This window comes from Protopterus annectens, chromosome 5.part0, assembly GCF_019279795.1.
Source record: "Protopterus annectens isolate FY-2018-M chromosome 5.part0, PAN1.0, whole genome shotgun sequence".
Classification (NCBI taxonomy): Eukaryota; Metazoa; Chordata; order Ceratodontiformes; family Protopteridae; genus Protopterus; species Protopterus annectens.
Window position 1 is genome coordinate 1,779,639,337 of NC_056735.1, and position 16,193 is coordinate 1,779,655,529.

General features: G+C 37.1%; 1 protein-coding gene across 2 annotated transcripts in view; it reads left to right on the forward strand.

Moving 5' to 3' along the window:
• LRRC63 (leucine rich repeat containing 63) overlaps window positions 1-16,193 on the forward strand; it is a 739,268-nt gene that overhangs the window by 103,881 nt on the left and 619,194 nt on the right. For both annotated transcript variants that reach the window (XM_044071581.1, XM_044071580.1), the window contains exon 2: window positions 12,067-12,186. In XM_044071581.1, coding sequence (XP_043927516.1) covers window positions 12,102-12,186 — 85 coding nt within the window. In that variant the 5' untranslated portion in view covers window positions 12,067-12,101. The remainder of the gene's footprint in view (window positions 1-12,066; window positions 12,187-16,193) is intronic.

Genomic DNA, 16,193 nt, shown 5'->3' on the forward strand with positions numbered 1-16,193 from the left:
ACAGACACAAAGTTATATATTTATCCTTCCATAGACTTTTTTGGTATATATGGCTGATTTTATTGCCTTGACTCTGGGTTTCCAGTCTACAGGAATTTATGCAGAAAAATTGAGAGAGTTTCCTCATTTTCTGATGATTTTCTGCCTAATGACCAGGGAATGGACTGGAAAAGGGCATCTTCTGGTATTTCTGCTCAAGTACTAGTTTCTGATTCTTAAGAAGGTACTTCCTCAGAACAGCTTACAGAGAGATTATCTTTTTCTGAAACTTTCCAGAATGAATCAAATGTTTCAGTGGAAACAGAATGATATTCCACCCTCTTTGAAAAAAATACTATAATTTATTACACATTGAACTTCCTCAACCAGCTGCTGTTCCTCTAGTTTTGTGAGCTTTGGAGGGTGTTTTTGATCTTGCCTGCTTTATGCCCAATATTCAGCCTGCAGACCCAGAAAGGGCAGACAGATTATATAAAGTTCCTTCTTATTTTTTCATACCAAATCCACTCCTGCAGCAATTTCGATTTCAAATCCTTCTGTTACAAAAATTTAGTTAATGCAAATCCCACTCCTTCTGACAAGGAAGAGAAAGCATTTGACAGGTTTCAAAAATAATTTATTCTTCTGCCACTCTAGGTTTTAAAAATTCTTAACTACTGAAATATTTAATATATTAAAATATATTTCATATTAAAATATTTGTTGGTATATTTTTAGAATATGAAGAACTTTATTGCCAGTTCCCTTCTTCAGAAAGTAAGTCCACTATATTCTTTATTTGCTTAGGTTTCCCAGATAACAAACACTCTTTAAAATGTTCTTATGATTTTGCAGTTCTGTGTCTAGAGCAGCAACATGTTTTTCATGTTGATCACTGCTGCAGTAGTCTTAGCTATATGCCCTGCCAAGGGTATAACAGCCTGCCAGCTTCCAAAGCTTCAGGGCACCTTCCATGTTCCCAAATGGTCAAATAGCTTGAGAGGAGTTGACTAAAAGACAAGTTTGGGGGCAAAGCCCTCCAAAGCTGTAATGCTGCTGAAAAATACTTTCCACTGAGGCTTTTGAGGATTGACAGCCTGGTTTTGCTCTACTTTCCTGGGCAGATAAGTTCCCTTTGGAAAAAAAAAACTTCCATTTTCTTATATTTACTGATGTTTTATTGCTTTCTTCTTCAGAAAAGTTATGTTAAAACTAGGAGTGTTGTGTTTTAATAGAGTGTCTCGAGACTGTATTGTACTTTTAAACTGAGCACTCATTTTTTCTGTCAGTTTTAAAGTAGTGCAAACTAACTGAAGACATATTTTCTATGGAGAAATTGTGTTTAGTTTTCTGTTATGGGGCTGCCATATAGTTTGAAAGTGCTTTTTACTCTGTTTTTTCAGTCAAAACAGTAACTTCTATAGACTGGTAGTTTTACTGGCATTTGCTGCTTGTCTTCCCTAGGTAAGAGGCATCATTTTCATCTTGACCATGGAACAGATTGTCAATTCCATGGTCGGTCCTTTCAGCCACAAAAAGAAATTAAGCAAACCGCCTTTGTCACCAAGGCAGGCTAGCATTATACCTCAGCAGCATGTGGGTGACAGTACTGAGGCCATTTGTTGTACATCAGACCACTCATCTTTTACCCTGAATCCCTCAGGTGTAGCGCCTAGAGCTACTATGGACCAGGGGTTAACCACATCCTCTGCAGATTTTGGAATTGTCTCAGTGGGCAAGGGAGAACTACTCTTGTTGGTCTTAGGAGAGGGAACAGATAAGGTTTCTCCTTTATGTCATAATACTGTGTCCAACCCTGGGGAAACAGAAGATGCCATTAGTAACACATTTGGCCACATTTTTCCTGTCAAAAAGAAACAGAAAACCAAACAGGTATCTACTTCTCCTCAAATTTCTTTGACTAGGAGTAGTTTACTGGAAATGATTCTGGGTTTAATTCAGGCTATTCATCCTTCTTGTAGAATAGTTTCTGATAAAAGAAGAAGGGTGCATCTCTTCATGAAGAGATTCAAGATTCTGAATCTGAACAGGAAGATGCAGGGAAGGATTCAGTGTTTAGTCCTCAGATTTCTGACTCTTCCTGTGGGGGGTTCTCTTTCTCTGAGACTATTGCTAAAATGTCAGTGTTTTCAGTGGAAGAACACTGAGGTTTCTTAGTTCCTCATAAAATACTATGAGTTGTTATAGAAGGGTTTTACAGAACCTGCACCCACTCCTCCTGTTCCTGTCTGCTTTAGAGGATGAGTGCCTTACTGTCTGCAACTTTTTTTGTTACCCAGCCAGCTGTCCCTAAAAAGGAAGATAAGATGTATAAAGTTCCTCAGTCTTTTAAATGTTTATGCGATATTCCTAAACTTGATCCAGCAGCTATAGCCTTAGTTGACTCCACTGCTGCTAAGCACTTTGTTAATTCCAATCCTAATCTTTCGAATAAAGATGGGAAAATTTATTAATAGGTGTGGGGAAAAAAGTGTATACTTCTGTAACTTTGATTTTCAGAATTTTAAATTGTCAGGCTCGTATGTTAAAATTTGTTCTGACACATTCTGAAAGTATGAGGAATGTTTTATCTACATTTTTTTCTTGTGAAGAAGAAAACACAACTTAGTTTCTTCTATTGCACTGGGCCCTGCTTATTGTTTGCAGTGTGTGTATGATTTTGTTGATACTTCTTCCAGGGCTGTGACCAGTGGAGCTGTTTTACAGAGGTTTGCTTAGCTTTATTCTCAGAGCCTCCCAAATTATTTAAAAAATGAGATTTTAAATTTTTCCTTAGATACAGAATTAGTATTTGGCCCTTCTGCTGTATAGGTGATCAAAAAGTGCGATGAAAGGGGCAAGCTGATCCATGGATCTCTTAAGATTTTTCAGCCATCCTTTTCCAAATTGTTCAAGGGATTTTATTTCTCCTCATCCAATTTTTGGCAAAAAACAGAATAAACAGTCTCTACTGAATTCAGGTAAACAGACACTTATGAAGAAGTGTCAAGAGAGTTCCAAAAAGAAGTCTCAAAACTCCCAAAACCAAAGACAGTTCAACAAGTCTAAATGACTGTTCAAGAGACCTTGTGACCCCCTCCCACCCTGGCCCCTATTCTCTTCCATAAAGTCTGAATATTCATTTTTCTCTTTGGCACTAGATTGTTTCAGACAAATGGGTTCTGAAAGTAATTCAACAGGGTTACAGATGGCAGTGGGAGAAAATTACTCCTTTTCAAGGGGTCACTTCTCGTCCTGCAGATCAAACTGTTTTATTTATTTCCTTCTGTTCTTCACCACATGCTATCCCAAGGAATGATTTATTTTATTTATTTTATTTTACATTTATTTACTGGGATAGTCTGACTCGACACAGGCCCATTTACAGCAGAGGGCTGGGGAGAAATGCTCCACAATTAGATTAACATCAACATGGTAATACAAACAATAATATAACAGTGATAATTAAGGTAAGTACAGACATAAAAAGTCTCATGCAATTCAGTCTAAACAATAAACAATACATCAGTAGTAAGTGAGTACATTTACAAAGCTAGAGAGTCTCATACATCAAGCTTTAACACTGGATTAGTGAGATAGGATCAAAGAATAAAAAATCATATGATTAGACATGACATATTATACAATTTCAAGTTGACAGTAAGATACCTAACTTTAGCATATATACAGTAGAGATAGCAGGAAGGAAGGTGTAAAGTGTGCTGAGATTGTGAGATTCATGCGATGCATGGGCATAGCCATGTATTCATAAGATGTGATTGAGAGCATTTTTGAAATGTGTGGTAGTGTGGGCAGAGGTCAGAGAAGGGGGGAGGTTATTCCAGGATCTAACTATGGCTTAAGGAAAAAGAGCTTTCCTGAGTTGTTAGCTTTAGAGATGCAGAGGAGGAATTTCTCAGTAGATTGGAGAGGACGATTAGTTCTGTATGGAGAAAGTAACAGGCTTAGTGCTGTTTTTTTTCAGGATGTCTAACAATATTAAAGGCAATGACTAGCTGGTGCTAATTGAATAGCTGGGGAAGTTCTAACCATCGTAGTTCCCTTAGAAATTGACAGTGATGGGTTCTGAAGGTGGAGTTGTTAGCAAACTTGGCAATTTTATTGTAACATGATTCAAGTCTGGTGAGATCAAGTTTTCTGACTTGGGTAAGAATTGGCGCAGCATACATTAGAGTGGAGAGTAGATGGGTTTGGGCTAGAGTGATCCGTGCCTGTTCTGAGAGGAATTGTTTATGCCTATATAGGGTTCCCATTTTTTGTGGACCTTTTATATGGTTTGTGAGATATGGACATTGAAGAGTAGGTCATTGTCAATTTCTACACCGAGGAGTTTGGTATGGCCAGAGGGAGATATGATGGTAACATTTTTGGAAGAGATTGAAAAGAATAGGGGGGGGGGGGTAGGTATAGAATTGTTGGGGGTGAAAAGTAGCAATTTTGTCTTACTGGGGTTTAGGATTAGTTGGATATCAGTAATCCAACTTTCTACAGAACTGAAGGATTCCTGTGTGAGTTGCAGAATGGAATGTGATGGAGCAGAGCAGATAATAGTCAAATCATCAGCATACTGTATAAGGAAGGTATGCTGGGTGGAGGTGTGTAGATTGTTGGTAAATATGGAGAAGAGTCGTGGGCCTAAAATTGAGCCTTGTGGTATGCCTATTGTACTTGGGAGTAAAGGAAATGGCATGCCTTGCCATTGAACTGATTGCTGCCTATGTGACAGATAGCTTTTATACCAGTCGAAGGGGCAAAGGTTAGGGAGGCCAGGGAGTCTCGAAGTTTGGAGTGCGAGACCTTATCTATGCTTTTGAGAGATCTAAAAATATTGCAGAAACAAAATTATTGTTATGTCTGTGAAGGTTGACCTGGTTCGTGAAAGAGAGGATAGCAGTTGTTGTGCTGTGATTTTGCCGGAAGCCATGTTGTGAGGAGGAGAGAAGTTTGTGTGTGTTTAGGAATTTCATGACTTGAGAGTGAATATATTTCTCAAGCAGTTTAGATAAGGGGGATAGCATGGAAATAGGACAGTAATTTGAGAATTCATAAGAATTGTCACCTTTATGAAGTTGTATAATATATGAAACTTTCCAGAGTTGGGGGATGTAGGCTTCCTGTATGGAGCAGTTGATGAGGGTAGAAACTGAGTAAGATAGGGATTCAGCAGCAATTTTTAGGAATTTGGCTGGTAGACTGTCAGCTGCAAGGGTGGCTGGCTTTATTTTTAGGGAGAGTTTTTTAATAGTGGAAGTGGGAACTGGTGAGAGAGCAAAGGGGGGGATATTGTCGGTGCGTTTGGTAGGCATATGTGTATGGTTGTTATTGGATAGCTGAGAAGATAGAGTTAGGATGGATTCTGTAAAGTAGTGATTAAACTGGGATGCTATATCTTTGTTACTGTTGTCTGAGGAGTGTTAATTTTTCTTGGTTTTAGAAGGGAGTTGATAGCATGCCAAAACATTTAGGGGTCTTTTGAGTGTTTGTTTTGGACCCCGAGGAAATAGTTCTTTTTGTCTAGCTTTTTTGTTTCTTGGCTTGATTTCTGAGTTGTTGGAAATTTTGTTTGGCTATGCTAGTGTTATTCCTTTTCCAGATTTTCCAAGCTTTATCTCTAGACTTTAGTAAGCCTGTTGTGTCTCTATTCAGCCATGGTGCATAGTTTGCATTGACTCTGATTTTTCTAATTGGTGCAACTTTGTTGAGGACATTTAAGAGAGTGCTATTAAAGTATTCAATGGCTTGGTCTAAACCTAGGGTTAGTAGTGGTTTCCAGTTAGTTTATTTTAGAGTAGAGTTTAGCTCCTGTATGTTTAGTTTATGGTCATCTCTAACTTGTCTAAATGTTATGGGCTTATAAAGGTTATAGGTTAGGGGTTATGATAGAACCAGTTCCTCCTTTCAAGGTGGAGGAGGGGGTTTATTCAAGGATGTTCTAAGTGCCAAAAAATGAAAATGCTTGGAGACCAATTCAGGATCTTTCTTTCCTAGACTGTTTGTGATAATGCCCATTTTCAAAATGATGTCACTTCACAACCTGTTACCTCCTCTTCCTCTTTCCAGTTTCCATGTAACACTAGACTTAAAAGATGCTTATCGCCACATCCCTGTTCATCCTGACTTCACTCTCTTCTTGAGGTTTTGTGTGTCTGGATCACATTATCAGTTCTCTGCCTTACCCATTGAACTATCCACTGCATCAAGAGTGTTCATGAAGTGTTTGGCTCCAATTATATCTCATTGTAGGGTACAGGATATCCACATTTTTCCATATTTAGATGACTTACTTATCTGTGAGTCTTTTTCAAAATGTCAGGAGTCTGTCTCCCTCTTGGATGAGAGATCTCTTGCACAAGATGGGATTCCATGAGAACATTCAAAAGTCTTTCTTACTCCCTCACTCAGGACTGTGTTTGGAATGTCATCTAGACACCTCAGTTCAGAGATTTTCTTCCAATGCTGAGTGCATGGTATTCATATTTTTCCTTCTTTAGTCAACTTGCTTACATTTGTAAAGTCTTTCTAAAGATGTCAGTTATCTCTTACTTGGGGAAAAAGTGTCCTTCTTAACCTACGATTCCAGGTCAACAGTCAGAGATCTTCTTTAGTTCTTTGTCATGGGATAGTGTTCCTAGAATGTCTTCTGGAAGCCTCTATTCAAAAGGCTTTTCTTCCTCACGAAAATGTAGACCTATCTAGATATGTTCCAGAGTTTTTTTCAGTAAGCCAGTGGCTTCAGCAAGGGAATATCTCAGGAGTCTAGTGTCCATGGCATCTATGATTCTCATTATTCCCTTGACCAGATTTAATGGTTCCTGAGACAGTATGGTCTCAACACCTTAATCCCCTGAATTTTGCAGATTTCCTGTGCTGGGCTTTGTAAAAAGAGAATTTAATTGCTGGAGAGGCCAAATATTTTTGAACCAGGTCTGCCTTTCTGTCTTGACAACTCCTGCAGAATCCTTTACAAGATATGCTTCAGATTTTGAATAGAGAGCTGTATCTATAAGGGTAAAGGTGTATCTATAAGGGTAAAGGTGCAGGTTCTATGGAACAGACAAGATAGACCAAAGCACATACTTTAGAAAGAAATGTTGGCAGTTATTCACATTCTAAATTTACTTTATCATCAGAGATTTCCAGGTCCCCTTCAAGTCATCATGGGCAACACCATAGTTATGTGGTAGATAAATGAACAGGGCATACCAGATACTACCCTGTTTACCAGCTGATTATGGCAACTTGGGAGGTGGCAATTCAGCAGTCTATCCCTTCAAGCATCCTACATTCTGCCAGAGCAGACAAGCTGAGCAGGATCAGGACAGAACTTCATAAATGGAAATTGAACAAGGCAATTTTCCAGGAACTGATCCAGTTTTGTGGAGCTCCTTGAGTAGATGTTTAACTGCTTTCAAAACAGGCAACTAAAGAAATTCTGCTCCAGAATTCCTTTCAAGAGGCCTGAAAAACAGATGTTTTTCATTCTCTTGGATGGGAATGTTCCTGAATGCCTTTCTATCCTTTCCACTGTTATCTAGGGTCATTCCAAAGATTCGGAAAGATTCCCCAAGAATCATTGCAGTAACATCATTCTGGCCCTGGCAGCAGTGGTTCTATCTTCTTTTGAAACTGGCCAAGATCAATTATCATAAGCTTTTTCCCAGAATTACTCTACTCACATAAGATATGGATTGTTTAATACACCCTAATCTGAAACAACTACAACTTACTGACTAGATAATTCAATTTTGGTACCTTTTATAAACTTTTTTTTCTGAGGACATGCTGCAGGTGTTAAAGGAGGCAAAGAAACCTGCTACTAGGAAATTATACATTGATAAATAGAAAAGATTTTCAAGTTGGTACCACACCATGAATCAGGTCCCTTTCATGGTTTCTGTATACCAATGGTTTTACAATATTTGTGTGAGTTACTATAGCCTTGCTTTTATTACACCGTTGTCAAGGTTCATCTTTTAGCCATTACTGCAGGTCTGCCTATGGATCCTCCTTTTTCAAGACAGTCTCTTGTTAAGCTTTTCTTGAATGGAATTTTGTATGTATGACCATCTAAAAAACAGGTGGCACCTACTATGGATGTTTATTTTCTTTTGAAGAAATTCATACTGGCTCCTTTTAAACCTGCTTACCTGGAGAGCAGTGTTATTCATTGCTGTGACATCTGTAAGAAGAGTATCTGAGTTGCAAGTATGGTGGTTCAGCTCAATTTGGTGGTTCATAAAGACAGGGTTCCCTTGAGATCAAATTCTTTATTTATTCCCAAAGTAGTTTCAGAGTTTACTTTGAATCAAGCCATCCATCTCCCTGTCTTCTTCCAAGAACCTAAAATGATTGAGGAAGGATTCTTCATACTCTGTACATGCACAGATAATGTGGGTATTATCTTTGTTTGTTTGTGTCTTTCGGCTTTTCCCTGTTAGGGGTCACCACAGCGAAACTCCGGTCCGCTAATGATTGGCAGTAGATTTTTACATGCTGGCTTGCCGGGCCTAACGCACAACCTTCAACAAAGGAATGCCGATTCACGCATGTCGCCACACAGAAGACGCTGTAACTGAGAATCGAACGGGCAATGTCTAACTGTGAAGCGACAACGCTATCGCAGCACCGCCATCTTTATAGAACTAAATATTTTGGAAGAGTCAGACAGCTGATTATTTCCTATGAAGGTAAGAAAAAAAGAACAACCAGTGTCAAAAAAGACTATTGCCAGATGGATATCGCTTGCTGTTTCTTTTTGTTATTCCCAGCATAACAAGGTACTTCCAAGCAGGGTCAAGGCTTATTCTACCAGAGCCTTAGCTTCTTCAATGGCTTTTTAAAAGAGCTGGACTTTAGAAGCATTCTATAGTCAGATATTTGATCCTCTGTACATACTTTTACAAAGCACTATAAACTCAATTCCTTTTCCAGGTCTCAAACAGGCTTTGTTGGGACCATTCTTCAGAGGCTTCTGGACCCTCAATCTACCTCCTCTCAATTTTTGTAAGCTAAGGCAATGTGCCCATATAGTTGAAGGCTACTGAAACAGTGAATTAATGAATGTACATAGTGCAGTTGTGTAAGTAAACTTATCATAGCAATAGATGTTCAAATAAATCACTGCTGCAGTAGCCACTCCATCTCTCCCTCCCTATCTCCACCCCCCTCATTTTCTATGTTGTATTGCCAGGGTGAGGACATTAAGCATTCCCTTTTTATCAGGGCTGTAGCCTCACTTTTCTCAACTGGCAAGACATTCCTAAAAATTCTGACACACAGATTACTGGCTTTCTCCTTTGGAATCTTGTGCACCAGTAATCTGGGCACATGTGTAGAAGGTAGCTCAAGACTTTGGAAGGCCAGACAGCTGTTGTACCCTTGGCAGGGTATAAACCCTATAGTTAAGACTACTGCAGTAATGATTTATTCAAACATCTTCTGTTATAGTAAGTTAACTTTAAATCTTATCTCATCTAATATTCTTCTGTTTAACCATCATAACCCAAATTCTACTTCCTATTTATTTTTCAAAATCTCCATGTAATTATCTGTATACACAAACTTGCAATGTTTTTCATTGTCATGATTGTCTAATAATTGATGTCAAAATTGTGTTTTGTATTTGTCAAACTGTTTTAAACTATGGCTTTGTTAATACTTGTGGAGCTTTTCTCCCCGGGCCTCTGCTGAAAATGGGCCAAAAACCCAGTCGGACCTCCCGGTAAACAAATGTAAAATAAACAAATAATTACACAACTGTACTTTCTTTTTGGACTTCTCAAAAGTATGCATATGCTTATTTATAAAAAATTGCATATGTGGAGGTTGTCTGTTGGTAGTCTCTTGATAGAAGAACTGAAGGTAGCATGTGGAAACATCATCATTATAAAAGATAAGCCAGTCTCAGTTGTACACTCTTAGTACGTAGTGGACATCATCTCTTTATATGGGATTCATATTTTACCAGAAAATTATAGGGTAAGGACTAACATATCTGTGAGTAGATGCCAGTTTATTGCAGTGCCACAAGAAACTTTGTATCTCTGTCGCTCGCTTTCTTTTTGAAAGATCACACAATTTACTTCAATCAAATTTTTTACCTGATTCCGATTGAGTCCAACAGAATCTACAAAAGAAATAATTGAAATGACTATATAACTGTATCTTAAAATGCTAAGATGAAATATATAAATTAACTTCTTTTACTGAATTAAACAGTATCACAGACAGTGATTTATGGTTTTCAAAAAAAATGAAATTCCATTTCTTGTTAGATGAAATTTGGGAAATGTATTTCCTGGCATTGTCATTATTTCATTATAATGTTTTAGTGCTCATATATGTATACAAAATTAAATCAGGTTCTATAAAGAGTACAACCTCTAAAACAAGCTAATAGATTTATAAATGGTAACTATGAGAAGAAATACAGGTTGAGATAAATTATTGCATTTCCTAAAAATGACCACTTTCCATGAAAGCCATAGGTTCATAGTTTCATAGGTAGGTACTAGGCTATTGGCCCTAGGATCTATATAAGCCTAGCCAAAAAGGTACCCTGGCTTTTGCCACCTATGAAAATTATTTTCCTGTGCCCTTGTCGAGTAAAGCCACAGAAGTGATCCCCGGAGTTATTTTCCTATTTCCCATCCAATCATCAAGATTTTTCTTGAAGAGTGCTAATGAGGAGCTTTGTTTATAGATAAATAGTTTGTTCCAAAGTATGGGAAGTCTCTGGGACAGGAATCTATCCCTCCAGCATGTTCTGTTTATTGTGGTGACAAGGTTTAGGTCCCTAGAGCGTGTAGCTCGGAGGGATTGGGATTTCTTTAAGTGGAGCATGTCCAACAGCTCTGGGTTTGACATAGCTTTGTATGTTAGGCAGAGATCGCCTCTGAGTAGGCAATATGCGACAGAGTAAAGCTGGAGTTTTTTCAGACGATCTGCATAAGGCATCTATTTGAGGCTGGTAATCCTCTTTGTGAGGTATTTATGTGGCCTTTCCAGTTGTTGTAGATGTCTTGTGAGGTACATACCAAAAGGGGCATTGTACTCTATAATGGGTCTAATGAGTGATGTTTACCAATGCTAAGACAGCTAAGACAGTTCAAATTTAGGATTTAGTGGTATTTTTGCAGAAAAATGGAAAATGAATGTCCCTGATTATCATACAATAGAATAGCTAACAATTCATTTTAATCAATGGTAATTAATGACATTTGTACAGCAATCCACTAACTTGATAAAAATAAATAATTTTAAAATGTTTTTTATTTATTAGAGCTTAGCAGGAACTAGTGTGTCATAAGATGGTGCAGTAAAATGTAGCAATAATCTATGACTGGACATAAATAATGGTGGGTATACCCATGTGTGGCATGGTTTGATCATGAGGGTGAAGACATAGTGATTGGACCAATAAGTGAGCTGTTGGTAAACCAGCATTACCAACATTGCTATTATGCCATTACATTATTTAAAAAAAAACAGATATGGCTTACCTTAGTAAATAATGGCATTGCATCTTCAAACTTACACCACACTTTCTGTGCGGTCTTCTGTGACTGAGGATGGTTTCATAATGCATTGCAGGTGCCTGCACAGTGCAACATACAGTTTATGCCATTTTATTTATTTTTAAGAGTCAGGAGTCCGCATGCGTCTTACTGTTTGTGTGAGGATGCTTATCAATTCCTGACAAAGTGGTGGTAAGTTTGTAATCATTTTTGTAAAGGTTTTGGTACTTTGCTTTGCCTGTGGAGAGGGTAGAAATTTGTCTTCCAAACTTTGGCTTATATGTTCCTTTTCTGTTTTTACAGGCATAGAGATCATGGCTACTGTAGTTTTTATTCTCAATCAGTCTTCAGAAAAATAAAATTGTATTCTGATTAAATGTTAATTTTATACAAGGTAGCTGAATGTTACACAGGATTACAGTTTATACAACATATGTATAATGTTGCATTTCACAACACAACAGGTGTAAAGCCATCCTTAAACATTACTGTATTTAATTATCATTTACTTGTATTGAATCATTTATTTTTATTGAACTATTTTTTTAAGGATGTATGAAAGATACTCATAGTATTTGATGCAGCATGCCTGAGCATTCACTGCTTCGTAAACCTTTGCCTCCAAAACTCTCTCCTCCTAAAAGTGTTTTTACTGCTAAGGAAAGCAAAGGTAGGTCAAACTAATTTCTTTGAAATTAATACATTTCTCTCGCATGAAGTAAAATGGTTGATATTATTGTGTAAGTCCAGCCTTATATTTTTTTGGCTTGTTTGTTTGCTTGTTTTTTAGAAGGATGCACTTCATATGTCTGTGTAAAGCTGTTTGCTAATATAATAAGATATATCACAGCACTTCAGAGTTGACTGGGTCATTTTGCCTCTTGTATTTTACTGTGATGAACTTGTAGTCTTTAATATCTCTTTTACTGAAAGTAACTTTTCAGTATTTTCTGTAAGATAAATTAGAAAGACAAAACATGAACTGCATCAGCAGATGTATATATGCTATCTGCTCTTAAAAGGAGGGATGCCGATTAAATTCCAGCCACCATTTTTTGTCATTTAGATCTTTAATTTTGTTTCTGCTGGGGATCTCCATAAATATTTTACTTTAGAGGTTTTGCTCTTAAAAAGTAGGGCAACTTTTGAACAAGTTTTCTTCAAAACTTGCATGTACAAAAGGCAATGGTAGAATTTTCTTTCAATCAAACCTTTGCTTTACTGTAACTTACTAATAGCATTAGATAACATAACATAAACACCTTTAATGTAGGTTGTTATTCAGTTAAATTCAGTTAAAACACTATGTTAATCAGAAAGGTATGGTAATCCTAGTTGAAAATTGTATTTATTTATTATATTTGTTGACTGGAATAGTTTAGTTGGGCTTGCTTTCCTTTTTCGGAGAAGACACAGAGAGAAAAGCTCCAAGAATGACACCAGTTAAAGTCACAGTTTCAAGGATTATTACTTTAAAACATATACAAAATATATACAAAGTCAAAAACAGGACAGCTTTTTGTATAAAATAGTTATAACAGTTTGTGGATAGCTGGTAGGGGAACAGGATGTGATATTCTAAAGAGATTAAAGGAAATAAAAAAAGATTAGGGTGATAGTGTAGGAGAGGAAGAGAGTGAAGAGGTGAAAGGATTTTCTGATGTACCACAGGCTGGAAGCAAACTCTTGCATAACAAACAAGATGGAGGGTATTGCCGAAATGATATACAGTCATAGTTAAAGCAACTATAATAAAATAAAACAGTAGTCAGTATTTTTATTTATTTCATTTTCCTCTTCGTTGACAGGTGTCAGGCACAGATCATAACTGTCTCATGTCCTGGCCAGATTTTACATATCTGAATAAATCCCACCTTAGGTTTTCTTACAAAATAGGATATAACACTAGTAGGACTAACCCAGTCAGGAAAAGTACATGAATATAATATTTTCTACTAGCGATGATTCACTGTACTATGGGTGTTGACTATTCTCAGATTTAGAATAAAAGTAAATCAGATGAAAATAACTACTTGGGTATTTTATTGGTAAAATAATTAGGATAGTATTAACAAACATAGAGTACAGTCAAGTTGGGCTGATGATCAGTCAATATTACGTACCAAAGTTCAAAGAAATTCACAAAGCATCTGGTGTAGTTAAGTGGCAGTGTACATAACTGCATATCCGGAGGAGTACAGGTGGACTGTTGGAATGCAAATGAGGATTCACAACATAACCTGCAATTAACAAACCTGTGAATCATGGACTAGACTGTACAGTAGGGTCATGTACTTGAGGGATAGTATTGTAGGCATACTGCTTTTAAGATCACATACTGGCATGCAAAATACAGGAAGTAATGTTGCATTGTCAAGCCTAATATAGCTAAGCAGTGGCATCATCAAGTCTTGAAATAACACTTTACAGATCATGAATGCGAAGGTACATCCAGTCATGTATAAAGTGCAATCAAGCACACTGTCAAAGCCACAATTGTCCTGCCTCTTCACCAGGAGACAGTTGAGCTCTTGCTGATGGGAGCTGCCACATCACCACATACCCTTACCAGATGTAAAATAAAAATAAAATAAAATACTAGAGGGCATGTTATTGTCAACAGATGGAAGTTTTACAGGGGTCCAGGGAAGAAAACAGTGTGGGAAGAAATAGCCAGGGAATTGTTATGGCTAGGCTTGTATAGGCCATAGGGCTGATAGCCTAGTACCAACCTATGAATACCACTGTATTTTTTTTTTTTTTTAGTATTCTTATTACTTCCTGTCTTTTTCATAATCTTCTATTGAAATACGTTCATTTACATGTATTAATATTGATTTTTAATTTTTAATTGTTAAATTTCAATTTTTTTTGTTGCCAATGGAGCTTTTCTCCCCGGGCCTCTACTGAAAATGGAAATATATCCAGTTAGACTAGCCCGGTTAACAAATGTAAAATAAATAAATAAATAAATAAATAAATAAAAATATGGTAATATCTTGAAGTCCACCATCACTGCAGAGCAGCTTGTAATATTTATGAATCATTATCTTTATCAGGTGCACGTTATAAGTATGTAATGCAAGACATTACAAAGGTGAGTTTTGTTCTGATATTGCTAGGTTTGACAGTGTCTGACATGTGCGCAGGATGAAAGGACATTATGTGAAAGCTGCAGAAAGCAGAGCAACAGATATGTCTCTTCAGTGGCATTAAGATGAAAAATGAGACTCCAGTAAAATAACAATAAAAACACAGTCTGGAACAAAAAATATACCTTTGTTAATTGAAACATCCACAACTAACATACATTTTACATTAAAGTGATACTTTAGGATTTATGTAAACCAATAAAATGCAAAACCTTAAATACAGTTCTGATTGCTTTCAATAGTTACAACAACTTGTTGGAATAATCATCATTTCTAATTGTTGAATACATTTTTTGTACACCATAAAATAAAACTCTGAGTGGGAAACCTTAAATGTTTAATTATGTTGCTTCTGCATTTTTTCCTCTTCAAATCATGCATGTGTTCTAAAATTCTTTGATGAAACTTTCTTTCAGTCTTTCTTATGTTGAATGCATCACAGCTGTGCAAAGCATGACTGAATACATTAGCAGTTTGTTGTAAAAAAATATCTTTGAAACCAATACTTCTCCCTGGTGGTTAGATGGGTTTAAAATTGTTCCATGGACTCATATACTGGCAAGTCTTATACCCAGAACATGGAAAAGCATCCCATTTAACTACAGTGTTGCATGCAATTATGTTACCCATTTAACTACAATGTTGCATGCAATTCTGTTAATGGGCTTTTTATTATTAGTTAATAATTTTCGCCAATTCCTGGAATGTTTATACACAATATGTTAGTATATGCCTAATGTTTTGTTTAAATTATTATCATTCCTGATATGTCTAAATGTAGTAAGATTGCTTGAATAAGTTAACATGATTGGCAAACCCCTGGCACCAGTGGAGTAAATTGACATACCCCCGTTCTTCACTTTATTCATAGCTTGTAATTGTGCTACATTTACAATATGCCATAGGTAACCCCTTTAAAAAAAATAGGTAAAATAATGTCAGTGTAAATGTGCTGCCGACTCATTCCAGCAAAACATACCAGCTTTGGAACCTTCTCCTCAGCTACAGCATGGATACTTACCTGGTAATGTTGGCTGTTCTCTTGCTGTACCTAGAAAAAAAACACTATGTCTGTGCCTCAGCCAATTTTGGGTGAACCTGGTGTTTTTTAGACCACTCACTTTCCTCTGTGGCATCTTTTGCTGTAGGCTTTTTGGCCACTAAGAACCAGACATCAGCCACATCCTCTTTGGCTGTTCTTGTGTCTCATCCAGGCATGGGAAAACCATCCATTTTAGGTCATGGAGAAACTCTGGAAGATGCTTCTCTGGGTAATCGAGTTTAGAAACCTCTAGACCAGGCAGACATCCCATCTCTGAGACAGTTAACATTGCCCATTGCCTTATTCTCATGGACTCTTGACTCTGAATCCTGTGTTTTTCTTTGTCACCATAAAGAATCTTGAATAGACCCTGAATCCTCCCTGGTCTGATGGGAACTTCTGGATGACTTGTTTTGCTAGCAGTTTTTGAATTTCTGCTGCTGCTTTCCTTTGCTGCTAGGGTGGGACTTATATATCTACACT